Source organism: Anser cygnoides, chromosome 9 (genome assembly GCF_040182565.1).
Source record: "Anser cygnoides isolate HZ-2024a breed goose chromosome 9, Taihu_goose_T2T_genome, whole genome shotgun sequence".
Taxonomy (NCBI): Eukaryota; Metazoa; Chordata; class Aves; order Anseriformes; family Anatidae; genus Anser; species Anser cygnoides.
This window is the reverse complement of record NC_089881.1, coordinates 11,963,106-11,986,250: the sequence shown is the minus strand read 5'-3', so window position 1 is coordinate 11,986,250 and position 23,145 is coordinate 11,963,106. Positions and strand designations below refer to the sequence as shown.

The following is a 23,145-nucleotide window of genomic DNA, read 5'->3' as shown; positions in this document are numbered from 1 at the left end:
CGAGAGCTGGCCCCAGGGCGCTAGCGAAGGGGCAGCAGTGGAGCCTGGTGCCCTGCTGGGGGGACGGGTGGCACAGGGACATTTCTGCACTGCGCCCGTGCCCTCGCCAAGCCCAGGACGTGCATTCTGCAGGGTGAGGCCCTGCAAATCTGCCAGGCAGGGCGCTAGCGGTGCGTTCACCGTAGGGACCCGCTCTCCCATGCTGTCACTGTGTTTCCCGTTGCTTCTGCTGCTGCTGCTGTTGCTGCTGCTGGGCTGGTTGCTGCTGCTGGCGCTGCTTGTGCGGGCACGGTCCGTGCTCCTGGGAGAAAAAAGCGCCAGGCAAAGCGCAGTGTGGTGCGAGTGGCCTTGGGACACCTCAGTGACCAGACCTGCTGAGGGCCGTTCGGGGGGCATCGGAGGAACAGGACAAATTGGAGGCAGGGGGGCTCCACAAAGTGATGGGGCTCTTGTTCTCCATCGGGAGCTGGCTGTCCCCTAGAAGCGGTGGCCCCCAGATAAGGGATCCCGACCCATCTCTGCGTGGGTCGGGCAGTGGAAGCGGCTGCGAGCATCCCGCTGGGAGACGGGACCCGGCACCTGCCCAGGCTGCTGGAGACTGCGTCCCCGCTGCCATGGGCTGAGCTGCCACCGGGAGCGCGTGCCCCTGTCCCGTCTCCTCCTCACTGCGACTTCTGGGGGCCGGAACAGCATTTCTGACAGCAGGGCAAACGGCGAGAGCGTACTGCAGCTGGGGGAGCTCGTGCCCGTGAGCCTCTGCGCTGGCAGCTGGGCTGCCTCCCTTCGCCGTGGGAAGGGCGCTGGGCTTGCCCCTTTGTAGGGCAGGGCACCCGTCTCTCCTTGCCTTCCCCAAATACCGGTCGCCCCCAAATCCAGCTAGTGTGGGGCAGCAGGGCAGGGCAGAGCGCCCCATGCCCAGGGGGGAGGATGGCCGGGGCAGTTCGGGCACCCCGTGCTGCCACAAAGCACCCCCGGTAGGCCAGGAAGGGCTCCCAGGCCATTACCGCGCTGCTGCCAACAACAGTCCCGGGCCGGGGCCAAGGCATGGGAGCCGTGCCCTGCTGCTGGCCTGCTCTGCCGATGCTGTGCCTTTTTCTTTTGATTTTTGTCTTTCTTCTTGCCACTTTTTTTTTTCCCAACAGCTTTTCTTGTCTCTATCTTCTTTCTCTCTCTCTTCCTTCTTCCTGCCCTTGTGTCTTCCCCCCATCCCGTCCCTCTCCTTCCCCGCCCGTAGATGTGTCCGACTTTGAGAACAATAATGGCACTAGCGGGGCAGAGCTGAGCCAACGCCATGACAATCTCTCCACAGTGACCAACGCCATTGCCGGCATCAGCCCCTCTTCCTCCCTGTCAGCTCTCTCCAGCCGCGCCGCCTCTGTTGCCAGCCTCCACGAGCGCATCATGTTTGCTCCAGGCAGCGAAGAGGCCATCGAAAGGCTTAAGGTAGGAGGCTGGCGTGTTCTGCTCCTCTTCCCTCTGGAAGCGAGCGGACAGAGGGCTGTCAGGCTGGGCGGGAGCGGTGATCTGCCTGAGGGCTCTGCGGAGGGACCGGCACGGGCTGGCTGCCTGGGCCACATCCAGCCGCACGACATCCAGCAAGGCCGGGCACCGGGTGCTGTGCCTGGGTCACCACAACCCCCTTGTGGCTCGGGGGAGAGTGGCTGGAAAGCTGCCCGGCAGAAAAGGACCCGGGGGTGCTGGTCAACAGTCACCCGAGCGTGGGCCAGCGCTGTGCCCGGGTGGCCAAGGTGGCCGACGGCATCCTGGCCTGCGTCAGAAACAGCGTGGCCAGTGGGACCGGGGAGGTGGTTGTCCCCTTGTGGTGAGATTGCACCTCGAGCGCTGCGTCCAGCTTCGGGGCCTGGCTACGAGGACAGCGAGTTGCAGGTGGGGAGGACCCTGCTGGAAATGGCTGGAGCCCCCCCCCCAGCCTCTACAAGCGCCTGAACGGAGGTCGCAGCGAGGTGTCGGTCTCTTTTCTCGGGCGACAAGTGGTAGGACAAGTGAGGAAACAGTCTCAAGTCGTGTCAGGGGAGGTTTGGATGGGACATTAGGGAGGATTTCTGAACAGAAAGGGTGGTTGGGCGTTGGAATGGGCTGCCCAGGGAGGTGGTGCAGTCACCATCCCTGGAGGTATTTAAGAGACGCGTGGATGTGGCATTTAGGGACAGGGCTTAGGGATGGGACTCGGTATGTCAGGTTGATGGTTGGACTTGGTGACCTTGAGGGTCTTTTCCAACCCAGAAGACTCTATCACTGTGTGATCCTATGGACCCAGAGCCACGAGGTGCCCTGGACAGGGAGCGGGTTTGGCGCAGCAGGGTCCAGCCGGGGCTGCCTTTGCTGTGGGACAAGCACTCCCAGCAGAGCGAGGGGGTGAAGGGAAAATGCGAGCGCAGCGCTGCCGCAGCCCCTTGAAAGCAGCCTGAGAGCAGGGCCGGCTCCCTCGGGGGCTGCGCCCAGCCCAGGTGCACAGGTCGCTGGACCATACAAAATGCTGAGCCCTGCTCACCCCGCCAGGAAACAGAGAAGATCATTGCCGAGCTGAACGAGACGTGGGAGGAGAAGCTGCGCAGGACAGAGGCAATCCGGATGGAGAGGTGGGTCGGGGTCCCTGCGCCTGACCCTCTTCTTGCCTGCAGCCTCTCGGCACGTGGGACGGGATGGGGGCAGTTTGGTGCCTCCCAGGCCCCTCAGCACCATCCACCATCTCCACGTGGGCTCCAGCCCTGCCCTGGCTACTCTGCACAGGGCTGCAGCACCCGGCGGGCGTGGGGCATCGCCTGGGCTGGATCACCACCAGTGGGGACATGCGGTGGGTGGTGGCGGGTGGCTGTGGGGTCCAGAGTGTCTATGACAACCTCTGCTCCTGCAGGGAAGCCTTGCTGGCCGAGATGGGGGTGGCCATGAGGGAGGACGGAGGCACCCTGGGTGTTTTCTCTCCTAAAAAGGTAGGATTGTCTGATTTTCCCTGGCAAATGAGGGCGGGTTTGTACCCACGCGGTTCCCTTCAAACCTACCTTGCCACTGCTGGCCAGCCTCAAATATTTCCCTTGAGCTCTCAGAGGTGTTAACTGACCTCTCCTTGCTATGAAACCTGTGATGGACATTTCAGTGCCACCCCTGTACATCCACCGTGGGCTGTTTCGATAGAAGCGCGTGGCTAAATTTTCGATGTCATTCCCCATCACCTGGCACGTGGAGGATGCCGTCCCCACCCAGGGGACACCGGTGAGCCTCAGGAACCGTGGCTGCGTTGGGCTCTGTGTCAGCTGTTAACACCCTGGGGTATTGCATGGTGTTGTCACCCTGCATCCTCACCGAGAAACGAAGGCTCAGGAGCATTAAATACCGCTGTTTTATGTAGCATCCCAGAGAGCGTTTCTGGAGCAAAAGCTGGCCGTGCACCCAGCAGCTCATCTGGCCGCGAGCCCTGATAGGCGCCAGCAGCAGCAGCACAGCCCTGCTGCTCCTCGGCACCCCGCGCCTGCAGTGGGCTAAGTGCCCCTGGCAGACAGCGTCCTGCGAGACGTGCAGGGCAAGGAGAGCAGGGTCTGCCCCCAGCCCCTGCTAGGACAAGCAGCAACGAGCCCTTTGGGACCTCGGCGTGGCTCTTCCGACAGGTTTTACACTGCTGTCTTTGTTTTCCATCTGCCGTCGCAGCCGCTGCCCATTAGGCCCCCCGATGTGTGCGTAGGAAGCGTGGGGGTTTATTCCCCAAAGCAGGTTTGTCCGGAAGGTGGCCTTGCTGTGTTGGTCTTGGTGCCGACTTGCTCTTCGGCTCTCTGGTGGGTGACAACTGCCCTGACTTCTCCAGCTGCTGGCAAGGAAAGTTAGCACTGAAGGCCTGCAAAACCCATTTGGATTGAGAGCAAAACCTAGCTGGGCATTGTTGCCCTGCCATATGCCATCGCTGGGGTGACCGTTTCCCCAAACCTTGCAAATCTGGAGTGAAATTGCAAACTAAAACAGTCCCAGAGCTTCTCTGTCAGACCCAGGGGCTACGTGTCTGCCCAGAGGTCTGCAGGTTACGTGCTGTGGCCCGTTATTCCTGCCAGCAGCCGTGGAGGACAGCCTGCGTTTCCCTTCACCTCCAGCTCTCCTGCACTGTTTGGAGTGAGTCCCCTGCATCCATCAGGGCTTCTCCTGACGGGGACACCTCTGCATGCTGGGTGCCAGCAGGCTGATACCACATTTCTTCCTGTGTCTCTTATTTCTGGGAAACTCTGGGCTTCACCCATTGATACTCCCAGGACTTTGCTGCCGGCTGAAGGCGCGATCGCAGCAGCTGGCAGTGGGACGAGCCAAGCGGGCTGCGGTCGGAGGGCTCCGTGGCCCCGGGAGTAAATTCCCTCTCATCAGAAGCAAAGTGGCTGTGGCTCGTGGGAGGAACACGGTGGGAGGGAACCCACAGGAGGGAGACCAGCGAGTGCAATCCTGGGGCAAGGCTTCAGGTCTCTGCTGCTGGCTCCGGATGAACCTCCGGGCTGGGACCTGCTCCTTTGGGTGCTTCATCTGTCCCCATGCCATCCGTGGAGGGAAGCAGGGGCTTTTAGTTCCTCTTTTCCTGAAACAGCTGCTGTAAAGGAATAGTCTCCGTCTCACCTTCTGTGACGGAGCTGGGGGTTGTGATAGCACCTGGCTATCTGCTTATCATAGCAGACACACAGTCACCTCCGTTCAAGGACTCCCCGTACAGCTCCCAGCTCCGTGCTGGGCCTGCTTACAACATGAATTTTCTCAAGCATCCAAGGAAAAGCTGCCCAGACCTCGGTCCTCGGAAGAGTAAAGCAGGGAAGTGTGTAGAGGTGCAGAGTTGGAGGCCAGCCCTCGTTTTGTCCACGCTGGGTTAGGTCGGGGCAGCTGCAGGAGCTGGGGGGTCCCGTGGCGAGGCTGGGGGCTTGCCGTGCACCGGGGTGACTCTGTCCTTGCCTCCCCCAGACGCCCCACTTGGTCAACCTGAACGAGGACCCGCTCATGTCTGAGTGCCTTCTCTACTACATCAAGGACGGGATAACCAGGTGAGGGCCGGGTCCTGCAGAGCCCGTATCTCAGTGCTGGTGGGCACCTGCCCTCCTGCACCTTCCCCAGGCATCCCCAAAGTGGTGTGGCCGCTTGGGAAAAATGCGTGTCCGGGGAAACCTCACGGGGGACATTAGTCTTGCCGTGCACCAAGGGCTGCTGGTGTGAGCCCAGAGGATATTTTTGGGTGGAGCCTCACGGAGGGGCTGGTTTGAGGAAGGACGGAGCCGGCTCAAGCTGTCTCTCCCCCGGCAGGGTTGGTCGGGAAGATGCAGAGAAGAGGCAGGACATTGTTCTCAGCGGGCACTTCATCAAGGAAGAGCACTGCCTCTTCCGCAGCGACACAAGGACGGGCGGTGAAGGTACTGCTTGTCCCGAGGGGCTCCAGCTGCCCAGGCTCATCCTGGACCTAGGAGGGTTCATCCCCCCCTCTTAGTCCTGGGGCCTGCTGTGGCTGACGTGAGGTTGGCCAAGCGCTGCTGCCAGCCCCGTTCGTTGCCTGCGGTGGTGGGGATGCGCCCGGGGACGCGGGGCTGCCCCTCCACTTGCCGCTTGTCACGCAGTGATTGTGACCCTGGAGCCCTGCGAAGGCGCCGACACCTATGTGAATGGCAAAAAGGTGACGGAGCCCAGCGTCCTGCGGTCAGGTGGGTCCCCAGGAGGGTGTTCCGGCCCGCCACCCTGCATGGGTTCCCTGCCCCTAAACCTGAGCCCTTGTCCCCACCGCAGGAAACCGGATCATCATGGGGAAGAGCCACGTCTTCCGCTTCAACCACCCCGAGCAGGCCCGGCAGGAGCGGGAGCGGACACCGTGTGCGGAGACGCCCGCCGAGCCCGTGGACTGGGCCTTTGCCCAGAGAGAGCTGCTGGAGAAGCAGGGCATCGACATGAAGCAGGAGATGGAGCAGAGGTGGGGAGGTGGGGCTGGGGCTGGGAGGAAGGGGAGGGAAGAAGCCCAGGTCGCTCATCCCCATCTTCCCCGCTCCTCCCAGGCTGCAGGAGCTGGAGGACCAGTACCGGCGGGAGAGGGAGGAGGCCAATTACCTTCTGGAGCAGCAGAGGCTGGTAGGTGGCCAGGCCTGGCTCCTCCCTGAGCACCACCGAGCCCCAGCAGAAATTTCTGTGGGGTGGCTTGGTGCATCTTCAAGATGACAGCAAACCCATACGTCGTTCCTGGGGCTGCCCAGCTATGTGGACCTGGAGGAGGGAGGAGGCTGCAGGGGAAGGGGGGGATGTGCAGATGGTGGCTGAAGATCACATCTTGTGGGCTGCATCATTCTCCCTGCTTTCCCCAGGACTATGAGAGCAAATTGGAGGCTCTGCAGAAGCAGATGGACTCTAGGTATTACCCTGAGGCCAATGAGGAAGAAGAAGAACCTGAAGATGAAGGTGAGTGCTTGGTGAGGAAGGAGGGATGAAAGGAGTTGGGTGGGCAGCCTGGCTGTGTTGCGTGCTGTGCGCTGACGTTACCTGCAGATGCATTTGGGGAGGGGAGATGGTACGGTCTGAGTTTCACCTCCATCCTGTCAGCCCTTTCGAGGAGGCATTAATAAAAAACAGCCAGAAAATCGGTAAGAGAATGGATTTAGAATAATGACCAAAAAGACGACCAAACAAAAAAGCTCAGTGCAACAACTGGGTGCAGAGCACCTCGGTGAGTCAGTAAGAAGTCCCCGGGAGGGTTTTTTGTGATAGGTTTGTCCATTGTTGCACCTGAACCCCTTCCCCGCCTCCTTTGCCTGATGGCCGAGCAGGTGCCGGCGGGGAGGGTAGGGCTGCATTGCCGTTGCTTCCACGGCACCGCGGTGGGGCACAGAAGCTCCTTGTGGGAAGAAGTGCCGTGCACGCAGGCACCTCTGTGCCGTGTCCTCCTCCTGGCCGCGGGGCGCGTGTGGTGACTGTCCCTCTGCATCCCACAGTGCAGTGGACGGAGCGGGAATTCGAGCTCGCCCTCTGGGCCTTCAGAAAGTGGAAGTGGTACCAGTTCACCTCCCTCCGTGACCTGCTGTGGGGCAACGCCATCTTCCTCAAGGAAGCCAACGCCATCAGTGTGGAGCTGAAGAAAAAGGTGGGTGCCTGCTACTGCCAGCCAAAGCTTCTGGTTGTCACCGCCACGGCGTTGTGGGGAGCGAATCCCCTGGGGTTTTGGAGGGCGCACGGTGCTGCTGCTTGCCACTGCAGGCTTAGCGAGCGGGCGCAAAGCTGTGTGCTGGCAGGGAGCTGAGAGTCCAGATCGGGTGGCTGCAGCACATCCCCGTCACACAGCTGGGCATGTCCCCATGCGGCGATGCCTGGGAAGCCCGAGAGAAGTGGCTCCAGCAGGGCGGGAAGGGCAGAGGCCAAGGGGGAAGCAGGGCTGGCTGCCCCTCACTCAGGACTCAGGGAGCTTCCTCACCCAGGGGCAGCGTTTCTGTGTTTAACCCTACGCAGTTCTTGCACGAATTTCTGAGCCTGCCTTTTGAAGTGTTCCTGCGTTTAGTGCATGCCACATCTCAGGGTGAGCCCTGCTGCAGGGCCCCTCCTTGTCCTCCATTAGAGCCTGCTGAAGGCCACTTTTAGTTTTCCTGTTAGACAGGACGGTGTGCAGTCCTCCTCCTCTGCCTGTCAGCCTGGTCCTAGGGCTGCTCCGTGACTCTGCATGGCACCCACAGCAGAGCCCTGAGCCAGACAAGCGTGCATGGTTGGGTGTTGCTCGGGGACATGCCACGGACAGCCCAGGCTGACAGTGCCATGGTCCTCTTGGCAAGGTCGCCATCCCTCATTACCCCCTTCCAGGTCCAGTTCCAGTTTGTCCTCCTGACGGACACGCTGTATTCGCCGCTCCCTCCCGACCTGCTGCCTCCTGATGCTGCCAAGGACCGGGAGAAGCGGCCATTCCCCCGGACCATCGTGGCTGTGGAGGTGCAGGACCAGAAGAACGGGGCAACGCATTACTGGACCCTGGAGAAGCTCAGGTGGGGCAAGAGATGCCCACGCCGGGCTGGCTTAGAGCGGGAGGGCTTGGCCGGCCCCGGCCTGGTTTCTCACGGCCACCCGGTGTCCCTGTGTCCGCAGGCAGCGCCTGGACCTAATGCGCGAAATGTACGACCGTGCAGCAGAAGTGCCTTCGAGCGTCATCGAGGACTGCGACAACGTGGTGACCGGCGGAGATCCCTTCTACGACCGCTTCCCGTGGTTCAGGCTGGTTGGCAGGTGAGCGCTTTGTCTCCTCCAACACGCAGCTCAGGGGCACGGCGTCCCCCGGGGGCAGCACCGCTGCCAGAGGAAGCCGTCCTCTTGCTCGCGACGGCCCCGCCGCGCCTGCTTCTGGCACCCCGCGGTGGCTGGTCACCCTCCTGCCTGCCACGGAGCGGTGCCACCCCGCAGGGGCTGCCAGCTGCGGGAGGGCACAGCCAGCAGAGGGGCTGCAGGCAGGGGTGGGCGGAGAGCCCGTGCCACCGTGCCTGCCGCCTGTCTGTGAGCCCAGCCGTAGGTGTTCGCGTCCGAGCATCTGTCTGTGCCGCCCGTGCCGTGCGTCTCCATGTGCTCCCCGCGCGGTGCCGGCGGCGAGGACAGGCAGCCCCGGCGGGGACACACAGACGTGTGTGCCGCAGAGGTGTCACCCCATGCCGTGGCACTGCCGGCAGCGGGATTCCCCTCGGCGGTGGGGCATCGCCCAGCCTCGTGTCTCGTGCTCCGTCCCCGCTGCGCTGCACTGCCTGCAAAGCCAGCGACGGGAATCCCCGTGTTTGCACCAGTTTGTTGGGTCACTCTTTTTTCTACGCTTTATAGCTGATGGCCGTTGGTGGCTTCCTTTAAAGATGTGCTGGACGGGCAGGTCTCTGTTTCCCGACATCCCTCGGTTTGAGCAGAAACCAAACCAAACCAAACCAAACTAAAAAAAAAAAAAAAAAAAAGGCAAAGCAAAATTCCTATTCTTGCTCTCTCTGTTTGGAACAGCTGGTGTTAACCTGTCTTCTATCTTGTTGTACTAACCTTAGTTCAGATATCTCTGGCTGCAACAGCTCTCCTCTTTTCAACACATGCATGAGCGAGCGCATGGCTGATCTCACCCCCTCCCCTACCTTCTCGAACCCCGACTCCGACATCACCGAGCCTGCTGACGAGCAGCACGAGGGGCAGGAGGAGGAGGAGGAGGAGGCGGAGGACCTGGAGGAAGACATCTTTCCGGAGTGCCCGCTGTGTGATGGCCGGGATCCGTTTTACGACCGCTCCCCCCTGTTCAGTTTAGTAGGAAGGTTGGTGAGGTTTTAGGAGAGCATGCCGGGAAGGAACTAGCTCTTTCGCATGAGGGAACTGCTTTCTGGCACGACCCCCACCTCCAGGGCATCCCACGGGCGCAGGGGTGGCTGGCTGGCCACGAGAGCCGCCGCGGCCGGGGCCACCGAGGTAGGGCTGTGGCGAGCACGGCGCCGAGGGCACAGGGACCGCGGAGGCAGAGTGAGCGCGCTGACCCAGCGCGAGACCCCTTAGGCAGGTCCCTGCTTTGGGCAGCCCCCAAAAACATCAGGTCACCGTTTCCCTGGCATCCAATGTGCTGCAGGACCTGTGCTATGGGGTCTGGGCCTTTTTGTCCCTGAAAGGGTCACCTCCTGCCAGTCGCAGTGAAGACCGTGAGCGCGCAGCTCTGCGTCTTTGTCCCAGGGCAGCGGTGTGCAGGTGCTGTGAGGCCACAAGTTTCGCAGCTGTCCCAGCGCAGCAGGGAGAAACGGGGCTGTGCCAGTCTGCGTGAGCCCCTGGGGTGACCGGGGGGCGCTCAGGTGGCTCGGGGGAGCCATGGGAGTGAGGGGAGCCTGGGATCAGGAAGGAGGACTCTGGAAAGCAGTTTTCTCTTGCTGCCTGTGCCCCATGAGCAGCTCAGGGCTATTCCCGCAGGCTGGCAGCCGCCAGCACGGGGGATGCTCAGGGGTGGCGGCACACAGGGATCTGGGCTGCAGGAGCAGGAATGGACGAGAGCCTCGATTTCTCCTCCCTGTTTGCCAGGAGAGCCCTGGGCTCAGTCACTCTTGGCCTGGAGCGACCCCTCAGGCTCCGGCTGTGCCTTGAGACTCAGTCGCGAGTCACCCATCCCCAAAACGCCCTCCCGATGCGGGCAGGGTGATGCTGGCCTCCCTGGTTTTGCTGCAGAAGTCTTCCCAAGGGGACAAGGGGACGTGTGCCCGGAGCAGGACCCGGAGCCCCCACTCCGGGGGCTGGGAGGGTTCACTGAAGGCGGCCCCCCCACCAGGGCTGCTCTTCCTCGCTGTGTTAAAACCTGGGGCGCGGGGAGCGAGGTGGGGAGGAGACAGAGCAGCTCAGGCAGAGAGGGAGGAGGTGGGGTAAGAGCCCTGCAGCCTCAGACCGAAAGAGCTGGGTTCTTCCGCCCTTTTTTTTTTCCTTTTTCTTTTTTTCCTTTTTTTCAAAAAGCAAAACCAAAACCAAAACTCTTGGGGGCACCTCAAAAACAAACCCACCGACCTGCCGAGCAAGCCTCCATGGCCACGGGCCCCGCTCTGTGCCGGGGGGACGGTCCCCCAGGTCGTCCCCTCAGGCTCTCCCAACTTCTTTTGAGTCTGCCCCGGGTTTGGCTCCCCGCGCAGCAGCTGTGCTGGCCACATTTCTTGTGAAGTGTGCTTTGATTGGTTTATGATTGGATCCTTGTCTTTGATTATTTTTTTTTCCTTTATTTCTTTCTTTCATTTTTTTTTTAATTTTATTTTTAGCTGCTGGCTCTCTCTCTCCAAAGCTTTAGCGAAAATTGGGGTTATTTCACTTTTGTCTTACTTTGGAAAGGCTTTTCTTTGGTCTGAGCATGCCATCTTTGCACCTCACCAATCTTGTGGTTAGTGTCCCTGCCCTCCTTCCTCTAGTGACACACTTGTCCCCCTCCTCCCTGCCCTCCTCCTCCTCCCTCCCTCCCTCCCCTCCATCCTTTCCCTTCCTCCTTCACCCCCCACCTCACTCCGGTTTCATCCCGATGAGCTGCCCGGTGTTTTTGGGGCAGGAGAAAGACGTGCGGGCGCTCCCCAGCCCGTGCCTGCTCCAGCCCCTCGGCCCTGCTGGCCTCCACGAAGAGATGGGGCAAGACAGGGACGCCTGGCGGGGGATCGCGCTCCGTGCCTCAGTCCCTCGTGGAGTCTCTTTGGGTGGAAAAAGGCTCAGACAGCGGTTTGAGGTCGGCCGGAGCTACAGCAGCAGGGAGAACCTCTGAACCTCAAGGTCTGGGCTTCACGTGCAGGGCTGCGGCCTTCCTGCAAGAGCCCCGCCGTGCTTTCGGATGCTGTTTGGATGCCTGCGAGGTTAGGAAGCCGTGAGCAGCAAAGCCAAGCTGCTTGGAGATGTTTGCAGCCCCCTCGGGAGCCTCCCAAAGCCGACGTGTCCCGGCGGGTGCCATCAGGATCCTGACCACGGAGCACAAGGATGCTGCAGGAGAGCAGGGCCGAGGGCACGGCGTGCTTCCACCACCGCTGCGCCAGAAGAAACGCTGCGACTTGGGCAGAAAGGACCAAAATGGGTCCCCAGCTCGCAGCCGGGGAGGGAGGCACCGAGCCAGCTGGCCGCCAGCGTGAGGAAGGCAGCAAGAGGAGGCCGAACGCCTGAGGGATGGGGAGCACCGCACGGCCACGTGCCTGTCCCCAGCCCGACCGCCAGGAGGAGGCCGCCGGGAGCTCAGCTGTCACCTCGGAGCCCCGGGGTGGCACCTCGCCCGGTGATGTCCCTGCGGGTGGCCCAGGACCCCAAGGCCCCAGGCAGGACGGGGCGGGGGACACGTGCACGCCGCCAGTGCCACCAGCCACGCCACGCAGCCTCCCCAGCCACCTCCAGCCACCGCCGCCCAGGGCAGGTTCACCTCTGGAGGCTCCGGGGCCCCAGGCAGGACCTTCTCCTCCCTCCCCTCCCTCGCCCCTTCCCTCCCCACCCCGGCCTCGCCTCGCCCGCTCCCTGTTGCCTCCGCAGCACCCCCGAGCTCTCTCACAGCACCTCCTGCCCCCGTCCTCCAGCTCGTCACTGCCACGACGGTCCTCCTCCCGGCTTGTTGCGGCACCGGCGCAGTCCCATCCCCTCCCCACCCCAGGACGCGCTCCCGCCCGCAGCGGAGGGGACGGCCGGCGAGGCGCGCCTGCTCCCTGCCCCGCGCTGGCCCTGGCTGCCCCTCATGGCTTTGCTTTGCAGCGCCGTCGCGGCCTCAGTGGTGACCTGGGACCCGGCCGCCGGCGGCCGCCACCCGCGCCTGGGGACGCGCGGGCGGGGGCGGTGACGGCGCTCCCCGTGTCGCTTCCCCCCCGGCAGGGCCTTCGTGTACCTCAGCAACCTGCTGTACCCCGTGCCCCTGGTCCATCGCGTGGCCATCGTCAGCGAGAAGGGCGAGGTGAAGGGCTTCCTGCGCGTGGCCGTCCAGGCCATCTCAGGTAGGAGGCGAGGCCCCGCGTCGCCTCGGCCCGCGCGTTCCCCCGGGGCCCCCCCGCTAACGCCTCGGCACCTTCCTCCCCCAGCCGACGAGGAGGCCCCGGACTATGGCTCCGGAGTGCGGCAGTCGGGGACGGCGAAGATATCCTTCGATGACCAGCACTTTGAGAAGGTACGGCCGCGGTGGTGGCACGGGGGCATTGTAGAGCCGCTGCTCTCCGAGGCATGCTTGTCCCGTGGGGTTTGAAGGAGCGTGCTGCTCTCTGCCCCGTCCCAGCCATCGGGCGGTGCAAAGCACGCTCCGGGTGACATCTGGCCCTGGTCCCGCTGCTCGAGGAGCCCTGTCCTGGGGGGGCTGCTGTGGGGCGCGACGGACGAGCCGGAGCTGCCCGTGTGGCCGTACCCGTGCTCGGCACCGCGGTGGCGGCGCCGCCGGCCTCCCTCAGGCACGCTTCTCCATCGCCCCCCTGCAGTTCCAGTCCGAGTCCTGCCCCGCCGTGGGGATGTCCCGCTCGGGAACCTCCCAGGAGGAGCTGCGCATCGTCGAAGGCCAGGGGCAGATCAGTGACTTGGGGCCCTCCGCCGACGAAGTCAACAACAACACCTGCGCAGGTGAGCGGCGAGCCACCCGCACTCACCGCCGGGGCCATCTGAGCACTGCAAGCCCCCGCCTCTGGCAGCTCACGCCCAGCAGCAGTGCAGAGCTGTTGGCGGGCGTCAGGAAGACAACTCCTGACGTCCGAGGGCTCTCTCCTCCACGCAGTGACACCAGAGGACCTTCTCCTGGACAGCCCAGAGAAGTCCACAATGGATGGGCCCCTGGAGGCAGCTCTGGACCACCTGAAGCTGGGCAGCATCTTCACTTTCCGAGTGACTGTCCTGCAAGCCTCCAGCATCTCAGCAGAATATGCAGATATCTTCTGCCAGTTCAAGTGAGACCACGGTGGCCCCCAGCCCATTTTCTCCCTCCACGCTCTGGCCTTCGCCTCCTCGGGTTGCCCCAGGAGGAGGCAGGCAGGGGTAGCGCTGGGAGCTTCATCCCACGCTCTGCTCTCACCCTTAATTCCGCTCCATGGCTTTCATGGAAGGGGAGGCAAAACCAAGAGGTGCAGGGTGAGCGTGCGTGTTAGCCTGGACACACATTTGGTCACTGGTGAAAGCTGAAGACAGCGTCTGATAGGCGCTGGGGGGCTGCAGATTAGCGTGGGGCGGGTTTTCTGTGTCAGCCCAGGCCAGGTGACAGGACACAGCCCTGTGTGGGGCGCAGGCTTGGCCCCTACCCTCTCTCCCCTCCCTGTTCCCTCACACCCAGCTGCTGCACTGTCCTGCAGCCCCCGAACACCTTCCCTTCCCTTTGCAGTTTCATCCATCGCCACGATGAGGCCTTTTCAACAGAGCCCTTGAAGAACACAGGGCGAGGGCCGCCGCTGGGTTTCTACCACGTCCAAAACGTGAGTACCCTGCCTCTGGGCACCCCCTCACCCCCTCAGCTGCTGGCGTCTCCCTAGGGTGTCAGGCAGATCTTCTCCCCAGAGCAGCCCCTTCTTCCCCAGTGCCTGTTTTCTCAGCGCATCACATCCCGTTCTAAACCAGGCAGCATGGCTGCATGCTTTTTCTCTCTCAGATTGCTGTGGAGGTGACCAAGTCCTTCATTGAGTACATCAAGAGCCAGCCGATTGTATTTGAAGTTTTTGGGCACTATCAGCAACACCCCTTCCCACCTCTCTGCAAGGACGTCCTCAGGTGGGTGCCCCTGGCCACGTGCCGCTCTTTCTGCCTTCCCCTGGTGCCGCGGGGCTGGGCTGGGAGAGCACCCTGGCTTCACAGGGGTGCGGAGGAAGGTGGCCGCAGGCCGGATTTGGGGACCCCTTGCCAGTTCCTGCCGCGGGTGCTTTTATCCGAGCCTGTTCTCTCTACAGCCCACTGAGGCCATCCCGGCGCCACTTCCCGCGGGTGATGCCGCTCTCCAAGCCAGGTAGGAGACCGCGTCCTGCCCCTCTCCTGCAGTCCCCAGGCTGCAGACCAGGTCCCCTGCTGCGCCCCGCTCCCTGCGCCCTCTTGCCATGGGCTTGCAGGGCAGGGCCTGAGGGGGCGTCACAAAATGTGTTGTGCACCACAGCACCCGGAGGCCCTTCAGCACCCACTCGCTCAGTGTACGGCTGACGCAAACCCCTTTGCAAGCGCTTTTTCCCCTGTGCTCACGGCAGCCCCGTGGTCCCCCTCCCTCATGCTGAGTGTCTGTGTGTAACCGCTTTGCTTTGTGTTGGCCTCTCTGTTTGTCTCCCTCCCTCCTTCCCTCCCCACAAGAGCACACCAAACCCCTCCGGCTCACTGGGTGCTCGGTGCCAGCTGCTCTGGCGGGCTCGCTCCTGGACATGCTCTCCGGGCACGTGCTGGCAGCCGCCACCGCCGCTACCTCCCTCCTGCGGCACGGCGTGGAGGAGCCCGCCTGCCCGCCGCCCCTGCCCGCCACGGACCGTGCAGTCGGGAAGGCGCAGAAGCCGGGTTCGTGCCCGCACGGGGCTGTAGCAGGGCCAGCGGCTCCTCGGGTCTCCTGCCGCAGCCGTCCCCTGGGGCACGCAGTGCCTGGAGCTCCTGAAGCCGCCCTTGCAGGGGCTAGGCAAGTCTCCACTGCCTCTGGCTGCTGAGACCCGAGTTGCTCTGGTTCGGCCGAGTGCGGTGGTTTGCTGTGATGCCTGCCCGCATCCCGCTCCAGCACCGAAGGATATGCGCCGGCCGCCCCTCTCCGGCTGTCCACAAGCTGCTCCCCTGGTGCTGGAGCGGTGCTGTGTGGTTTGGGCCCAGTCCCTGCACCTGCTGGGGCTGCAGGGCTGGGATGGGTGTCTCCGGGGGAAGCCCCATCCTGAACTCTCGCTGCTCTGCTTTGGGAGCGGGAGGAAGCACACGACGGCCAGCGAGGTCCCCAGGATGGGGCTGTGTCCCCCTGGACTAGTGTCCCCCCCACACTGCCTTGCTGCTGCCCTGCTTGCTGGCTCCGCCTGTCTGACCCCAGCTCCCGTGCCTGCTCTGCCTTCCCCTGCTTGCTGCTATGTGCCGGGCTCCAAACTTCAGCAGCAGCCTCCCTCTTCCCTGCCTCGACATTAAGTCGTCCTTCCCACCCGCTGCAGTGCCTGCCACCAAACTGAGCACCATGACTCGTCCCAGTGCCGGACCCTGCCAGTGCAAGTACGACCTGATGGTCTTCTTCGAGATCTGCGAGCTGGAGGCCAACGGCGAGTAAGTCCTGCCTGTGAGCCCCGGGCACGGTCACACCTGCATGTGCAAGCTCCCCAGGGGCACCCCCGAGCAGCGAGGATTCCTTCTCCCTCGGGATCAGTTGCCCCGGTGGTGGTGTGCGGAGTGTCTGGGGACGCGAGGTGCCCCTGCACGCTCTCTGGGTGAACGGTGCCGCCTGCGTGCGGTTCCGTGGCGAAAGAGAAGCGTGGTGGGCTTGGGCACACGAGCAGAGCCGTGTCCCACCACCATCCTCTCTTCCAGCTACATCCCGGCCGTTGTGGACCACCGCGGAGGCATGCCATGCCACGGCACCTTCCTGCTCCATCAGGTATTCCCTCCCCGAGTCCCTGTTGCACCCTGCCTGGCTCCTGCCTCGCTGCCCAGGCTCTGTACTGACCACTGCCCTTTTCTCGCTGGCCTCGGGGGGTCTCAGGGTATCCAGAGGAGGATCACTGTCACCTTGGTGCATGAAACGGGCAGCCTGATCCGCTGGAAGGAAGTGCGGGAGCTGGTTGTGGGTAAGCAGAGCTGGGAGGGGCGGCATCGGAGCTCCCCCCAAAATCCTCCCCACACCGCTAGGGATTTGTTCCTCTTCTCCCTCTCCCTTTCCCACTTACTGCCTGCTATTACAATTGAAATAGCAAAGAGGTGACTGCTCCCTGTGTGCCACCACGGGGCCATCGTGGTCCTGGGCACCAGCTGGGACACAAGGGGGACCCACGCCGGTCACGAGGACCCTGGCAGGGGATCTGAGCGGGTCCCTGTGCTGCATTTGCAGGTCGGATCCGGAACACCCCAGAAGCTGACGAGTCTCTCATTGACCCCAACATCCTGTCCCTGAACATCCTGTCCTCTGGCTACATCCATCCTTCCCAGGATGACCGGTGCGTGCCACTGCTTCTCTTGCTCTTCCCCCGACTGCAGCACTGGGGGAGATGTGGGGACCCCCCTCTCCCTTGGGCGCTCTGAGCCCCTCTGCAGGGTCCTGCTGGCCCTTGCTGCTTTTGGGGGAGGGGTGCTGCTTTTCTCGAGCTGCAGAGGGTCTCACAGAGCCCCCAAAGCCTGGGACACCAGCCCCCTTCCTCCTCCTCCTCCCTGAGGCCCTTCCAGACCGTGGGTGGCCATGGGGGGTATCGGGGTCAGGGTCCTGTTCAGTGACGACGACAGGAGGTTGTGCTGACCCTGCCACAGACTGTCCTGTGTCCTGGCTAAATGGCTGGAAATGCTGCTTCGTGCCCGTGGCGTCTGGGGCCGTGGGGGAAAGCCCCTCACACTTGCCCTGGCAGGGCTGTCCCCGCACCGAGGCTGTGCTGTGGCCACCCCACGTGGTCGGAGCGTGTGCATGTGGGGTGCTGTGACATTCGGGGATGAGAGTCGGGCTGGGCGTTGGTGGCTCGGGGAGCGGCGGGGGCCGGTCCTGAGCAGTGAGCAGGGCAGTTCCCAGCATAGGAGCACAGTTCCTGGCATAGGAGCATCCCGGATGGCAGCAGGACCATCTTTTCCCCTCATTTTTGGGACCGCTGGGTCACTCCTCCCCGGGGAGGCTGGTGTCTCGGTGACAACGCTCTGGCTGCGAGGTGCAGCCCTAAAGTGCAGGCAGGGAGCGCCCAGGCACGGGGCCGGGGTGCGCGTGTGAGCGTCGGGCATTGTCACGCCCGTTGGGACAGCAAAGTGAGGCCAGGCAGGAGGCTGGTGGCCTGGGACGGCGGGGCGAGGAGGATTCACACCGGCAGAGCCATGGCGGTTGTTGCCAGATGTCAAGGGGCCGGGCGGATGCGACAGCCAGGCTCGCGGGGCTGCCCTGACGTGCATCAGCCTCTGCTGTCTGGGGTGCTGCCAGATCTCGTCTCTGGCATCCCCGGTGCAGCCAGGCAGAGGGAACGTGGCTCCCGCCTTACCCCGCGTGCGGGGCAGGAGGCTCCGCGCATCTCCCGGGGGTGCTCGGGGAGGGGAGCAGGCAGGCGGGGACGTGGGGTGTGCGGGAGCTGGTCTCACCCACCTGCTGGGGGCATTGCCTGGGAGCAAGCCCCGCAGCGGGGCCACGGGGTACCCGCCGTCTCCCTGGGGAGCCCGGGCACGGGGCTGGGGGGGGGCAGCGGCGGGTGCCGGCTGGCACGGCGGGGGACGGAGGACGCTGGCTCCCAGCAAGATGCCGAGGGGCCGCTGCAGCAACCCCGCGCTTCCATCCCGCCGCGGTCCTGCATGCTCCGACCCCAGACGCCTGCCGGGGACGCGAGGCCGAGGGCGGCAGCGGGCAGAGCGGCACCCGCCTCGCCCTCCTCCCAGGCTGCTTCTGCTCCCCGCTTTGCTACCGGCCGCCACGCAGCCTCCATCGCCGACAGCAGGCCCTGCCTCTGCCCATCTCCCGCAGCCTCCCGGGCCTTTTGGGGCAGCCTCCCGCCGGCTGCAGGAGCGGGGCCGCCCCGCAGGGACGTTCGGCGCTCCCCGGGCCCCCCCCTCCTGCCCGCCGCATGCCCGGGCAGCGCTGGGGTGCGGCGGGCGGCGCCCAAGAGCCTTCCTTGCTTCTCTCCAAACCCGCTGCTGCCGCTGCCCATCCAAGCCCACACTAACCATGTGATTGTTTTGTGTTTTCGCAGGCAGTTTCTTGATTCGGATATGCCTAGGTATTATTTGTTTCCATTGGTTTTTTTTCCACCTCCCTCTGCTCTTTCCCTCTCTCCCCCCCGCACCTCAGCACTCTCACTCCCGCCGGTGGCGGCACTTGGGTCTCCAGCCCCCCCTCCACGTCTTCCTCCTCTCACCACATCCCGGGCACCTCTCTCTCACGCCGCCCCTTCCCCGCGGGTTTTGCTGTTTGTTCCGATCGCGATCTCGCTCCTCCTCGCTCTCGCTCTCGCTGGCCTGTGCTCCCATCGCCTGGTTTTGGTTTTGTTCTCGCCTTTTCACTTCGCTGCTCTCCGGCATCCGGCCAGGGACCCGTGGCTCCGTCCCCCCTGCTCCTGCCCCAGCCCTGCGTGGGGAGGGTGCTGGGGACCCGTGCTGGGTGCTGGGCTGCGTGGGAGCGTGTGCGTGTCGTATGCACGCCCCGCAGCCGCTGGGGGGGCTGCCAGCGCCCGCACAGCCCTGCTGCGTGCGTAGGTGCAGCGGGGTGGCGACGGTGGCTGCATTGGGGAGACTGGGGCCGGGGTCTGCCAAGTGCCACCTGCAGCATCCAGAGGCCGGTCCCGCTTGGGGATGCTGGGGGACATCTGTCTGTCTGTCTGTCTGTCCCTCCGGTGGCACCCTGTCCCAGCAGGGTGCTCGGGGACGGCACAGATGGCCGCAGGAGCACGTGGGCTCGCCCTGGCGCTGCCCGTGGGCTCTGAGGCTGCTGCAGGGTGACGCTCACCTGGTGTGGTAGGGAAGGTTGAAACCCCCTCCCGCTGCCTGGGCGGAGGCAGGCGAGCTGCTCTGCCCTGCCAGGCCTGGCCGCGGACACCCTTCAGGCCCCAGGAGAGCAGAGAGGCTGCTCCGAGACCCGGCGCCTCCGCAGGGGTCCTGCAGAGAGGGCAGAGTTCAGGGAGGAAGGTCCGGGGCTGCAGAGGGCTTTCTGCAACATCCCTAAAGCGGGTAAACCTCGGGACTGCCCTGCTGAGCTCTTTTGGGCCCCTGATTTGGGGGCTGTGCCAGCAGGAGCAATCAGGGGAACGCGAGTGACGATGCAGAGCTTGGTGTCAAAGCCCCGCGTGGCACGGGGAATGGCCACCGTGGCACGGGGAATGGCCACCGCGCCTGCTGGGGAATTTCCTACGTGAAATTTCTGTCCCACGGCGCGGGCCTTGAGCTGAACGCTGACGGTCACCGGGCTCTGCTGGGCTCCCCCCGTCCCCCGAGCAGCCCCCGGGCAGAGCCGCTGCGCCGCGCTGCTCCTCCTCCCTCCCTGCGCGCCCCGTCCCACGCAGCGGGCGCTGCAGGGCGCGTGTCGGCAGCGGCCTTGTACGGACTACGCTTTCTGACGTTTCGTTTCTCTGTGTGTGTATGTGTGTGTGTGTTTGTCCTGGGTTGCCTTCTACTTATAGCATTTCATTCGGAAATGACACTAGGTATTTCGCGCGTACTCGCTCGGTCTGGTCCCTCCTGCTTTTCTCTCTTTCTCCTTCGCCTCGTTCCTTTGCTTTTCGCTCTCTTCCCCCCTTCCCCTTACTCTCCTCTTCTCTGATATCCTCCTCCCTTGGGAGCTCTCTCTTCTCGAGTGGTCTGTGTCTGAAAAGCGATCCTTCGCCTCGACTCTGTCTCATGTGGTTTCCACGTACGTGACGCCTTCCAGAGCGCCACTCGCTCTTGCGCAGCGTGGCGTCCCGAGCAGGGGCGGTGGCAGCGCGTCCCCGGGCGCAGCCAAAGCCCCGCTCCCGGCCCCGGCACAGCCCTGGCTCTCGCCGCGTTGCTGCTTGCCCCCCCCGGACGTGGTTTTGCCGTGCCGCCGTTGTGCCACGGCTTCCTGAGGGTGCTCACGCAGGAACCGGGGCTGGGGCAGCCCCGGGCCCGTTGTGACCGCGGGGGGCCGGAGCCGGGGGGCTCCAGCAGCGGGGGGGTGACACTGCGGTCCCCAGTGCTCGTGACCCTGAGACACCTCCTGCTTCCCCCCCGTCCTCCCACCCCAAAAGTGCAGCCGCTGCTCTGCACTGTCCTTTGTGGGGTCCCACCAGTGCTCACCCCGCAGGCTCCTGCCCGGCCCCCCCAGCGCAGAGGTGGGGAGATGGAAAACGCAGCGAGGGGAGCGGGGCGGCCAGCAGGGACATTGCGGGCAGCAGCCAGGGCACAGCAAGAGCAGGTGGAGGCAGCCCCACGGGCACCAAATGGCAGTCCCCGGGTCCCACAGGCTGGGGGGGGGCTGCCCCCGCTGAGCTGCTCCCCGCTGTGCCGAGCATCTCCCCCCTTCCTGCTCCAGCCGTCGTCACCTGAGCCGTGACGGCCGTTCCCGGGGTGCCAGGATGGGTGGCAGGGCCCTGGCCCCGGTGTGCTGGGGGTGACAGCTCACCCCGAGCACTGGGGACACGTTCCCTCCTCTGTCCCTCTGTCCCCACCCCCCCGCCTTGCCCCGCACCCCAGCTGAGCCCCCCACGCCACCCCAGACCCCTGCGCCCGCTCCCGTTGCGAGGGCGCCGTGTCCCCCTCCCGCTGCACCCATCCTGCCTCGGCTTTGCCTTGAGCCTGCATCCCCCGGAGTGGCTGTCCCCAAACGTCCCGTGCATGCCCGTGTGTCCCCGCAGGCCTGCCGCAGTGCTGCCGGGGGGGGGGGGGCCGTCTCCTCGCTCGCTGGCCCGAGTTTCGGGGGGGTTGTTTCAGCGGCTCTGCTTTTTCTCGGCAGGACTTTCTACCAGTTTGAGACGGCGTGGGACAGCTCCATGCACAACTCCCTGCTGCTCAACCGCGTCACCCCGTACCGGGAGAAAATCTACATCACCCTTTCCGCATACATCGAGGCAAGGATCTGGCTGAGTGCAGCTGGAATGCAAACAGGGGCTGGCGTTTTGCCCACTGTCGGGGTGCCACTGGGGTTTACCCGCCCCCCCCTTGACTGACACTGATGCTCCTCTGCTCTCCTCTCTCCCCACCCTGCCGCAGATGGAGAACTGCACCCAGCCCGCCGTCATCACCAAAGATTTCTGCATGGTTTTCTACTCCCGCGACGCCAAGCTCCCTGCCTCCCGCTCCATCCGCAACCTCTTCGGCAGCGGCAGCCTGCGGGCTTCAGAGAGGTACCCTCACCCTCCTGGGTTTTTTGGGGGGAGGACTGGGGGGAAGCGATGCCGCCAGCACCCACGGGACGGGAGCTGCCCTGGAGCAGCGTGTGGGGAACACCCTCGAGGTGTGGGGACAGGGCACACAGCCAGGTGACGCCTCCCTTTGCTTTCAGCAACCGCGTGACGGGCGTCTACGAGCTGAGCCTGTGCCGTGTGGCGGATGCCGGCAGTCCAGGTGGGTGCCCTGCTTCTGCCTTCAAAAGCTGCGGGGCTGCGGTACGAGCTGCGGAGCCGTGCGTACGTCCCCCCCCCCATCCCCGTGTCTGTCCCCCGAGCTGTGTGTCTGTCCCCACAGGCATGCAGAGGCGTCGCCGGCGTGTGCTGGACACCTCCGTAGCCTACGTCAGGGGAGAGGAGAACCTGGCCGGCTGGCGGCCCCGCAGCGACAGCCTCATCCTCGACCATCAGTGGGAGCTGGAGAAACTCAGCCTCCTGCAAGAAGTAAGGGCTGGGAAGGGCCGCGCCGGGCTGAGGCCGCGCTCTGCAGCAGTGGGCGCCGAACGCACCCGGCGCTCCCCACCCCGGTGTCCCAGCTGGGGGGCACGGGGCTGCGCTCGGCTCCGTCCCCACTGCGCCGCCGCTAGCCGGGTGCCAGCAGACCCACAGCTACCGAGCGGCTGGGTTAACGAGGCGTGGGAAGCGCGTTCTCCTAAAGGATGCCCCCGAGCCGGGTGTGGGGAGGCCTGGCACTGAGCGGGGCCGCCCTTGCCCAGGTGGAGAAGACCAGGCACTACCTGCTGCTGCGTGAGAAGCTGGAGACCACCCAGCGGCTGGGCCTGGAGAGCCTGTCCCCGTGCTCCAGCGAGGACTCCGAGTCTCGAAGCACCTCCTGCGTCTCCTCCCCGCTGTCTGCCGACGGGGCCCCGGAGGGACGGAGCTCTCTGCCCGAGACCCCCAGCGAGAGGCAGAAGGAGCTGGCTGTGAAGGTAGCGCCCCGGAGCCGGGGGGGGGTCCCGGGTGGCGGCAGTAACGCAGCGAGGAAGGTGGCGGGGTGGAGGAAGGTGCCTCCTGCCCCACCATCCTCCCTGTCCGCCCGCAGTGCCTGCGCCTGCTCACGCACACCTTCAACCGCGAGTACAGCCACAGCCACGTCTGCATCAGCGCCAGCGAGAGCAAGGTACCGGGGCGGCGAGGGAAACTTTGGGGTCTGTGGGGCTGGCAAGGGTCGGGAGGGATGCGTGGGGACTTGGGCTGGCAGGGCACGGGTGGGTGGCCCCGCTGCCACCCTCTGCTCGCCCGGATGCTCTCAGAGCACCGATATGCATGTTCCTCTCCCTGCCCCGGCCAGAGCTGTGCCCGGCCTCGGGCAGAGACTCCAGTCCACACCTCCGCTCCTCCACAGCTGTCTGAAATGTCTGTGACCCTGATGAGAGATCCCTCCATGTCAGCTCTCGGGGTCACCACCCTCACCCCCTCCTCAACCTGCCCATCGCTGGTGGAAGGACGCTACAATGCTGTGGAAGTCAGGTATGAGGGTGGGCAGGAGGTCGGGCCGACTCCCCGTTGTCCACCGAGCAGGGCGGCCGTACCCCTCAGACGCGGTCGTGGCTGCTGGGTGTCCTCTGTTCTGCACTCCTCCTCCAACCCCATTCTCTCCTTCCCACCCAGAGCCCTGCAGGTCTCCCCTAGGGTGGAGAGTCCTGACCTCGAGCCTGTGGTGGAAGGGGAGCAGAAGAAGTCCCCAGCCCGCCGGCCTGAGGAAGAGAAGGAGCCCCAGCGTCTGCTGGTGCCCGACATTCAGGAGATCCGGGTCAGG

General features: G+C 64.5%; 1 protein-coding gene across 29 annotated transcripts in view; it reads left to right on the top strand.

The window, feature by feature from the left end:
• KIF1A (kinesin family member 1A) overlaps nt 1-23,145 on the top strand; it is a 37,861-nt gene that overhangs the window by 11,250 nt on the left and 3,466 nt on the right. For 3 of the 29 annotated variants that reach the window (XM_067002136.1, XM_067002132.1, XM_067002131.1), the window contains 34 exons: nt 1,235-1,443; nt 2,521-2,600; nt 2,876-2,951; nt 4,942-5,021; nt 5,278-5,384; nt 5,586-5,669; nt 5,752-5,932; nt 6,015-6,087; nt 6,318-6,411; nt 6,942-7,090; nt 7,798-7,976; nt 8,077-8,214; nt 9,003-9,260; nt 12,292-12,410; nt 12,495-12,580; nt 12,882-13,020; nt 13,172-13,340; nt 13,769-13,859; nt 14,033-14,151; nt 14,328-14,383; nt 15,537-15,645; nt 15,907-15,973; nt 16,079-16,163; nt 16,424-16,529; nt 18,243-18,269; nt 19,665-19,688; nt 20,954-21,068; nt 21,211-21,344; nt 21,503-21,564; nt 21,685-21,830; nt 22,103-22,315; nt 22,429-22,506; nt 22,678-22,856; nt 22,998-23,144. In XM_067002136.1, coding sequence (XP_066858237.1) covers nt 1,235-1,443; nt 2,521-2,600; nt 2,876-2,951; nt 4,942-5,021; nt 5,278-5,384; nt 5,586-5,669; nt 5,752-5,932; nt 6,015-6,087; nt 6,318-6,411; nt 6,942-7,090; nt 7,798-7,976; nt 8,077-8,214; nt 9,003-9,260; nt 12,292-12,410; nt 12,495-12,580; nt 12,882-13,020; nt 13,172-13,340; nt 13,769-13,859; nt 14,033-14,151; nt 14,328-14,383; nt 15,537-15,645; nt 15,907-15,973; nt 16,079-16,163; nt 16,424-16,529; nt 18,243-18,269; nt 19,665-19,688; nt 20,954-21,068; nt 21,211-21,344; nt 21,503-21,564; nt 21,685-21,830; nt 22,103-22,315; nt 22,429-22,506; nt 22,678-22,856; nt 22,998-23,144 — 3,979 coding nt within the window. The remainder of the gene's footprint in view (nt 1-1,234; nt 1,444-2,520; nt 2,601-2,875; nt 2,952-4,941; nt 5,022-5,277; nt 5,385-5,585; nt 5,670-5,751; nt 5,933-6,014; nt 6,088-6,317; nt 6,412-6,941; nt 7,091-7,797; nt 7,977-8,076; nt 8,215-9,002; nt 9,261-12,291; nt 12,411-12,494; nt 12,581-12,881; nt 13,021-13,171; nt 13,341-13,768; nt 13,860-14,032; nt 14,152-14,327; nt 14,384-15,536; nt 15,646-15,906; nt 15,974-16,078; nt 16,164-16,423; nt 16,530-18,242; nt 18,270-19,664; nt 19,689-20,953; nt 21,069-21,210; nt 21,345-21,502; nt 21,565-21,684; nt 21,831-22,102; nt 22,316-22,428; nt 22,507-22,677; nt 22,857-22,997; nt 23,145) is intronic. The other 26 variants (XM_067002141.1, XM_067002140.1, XM_067002139.1 and 23 more) reach the window with 20 other exon arrangements.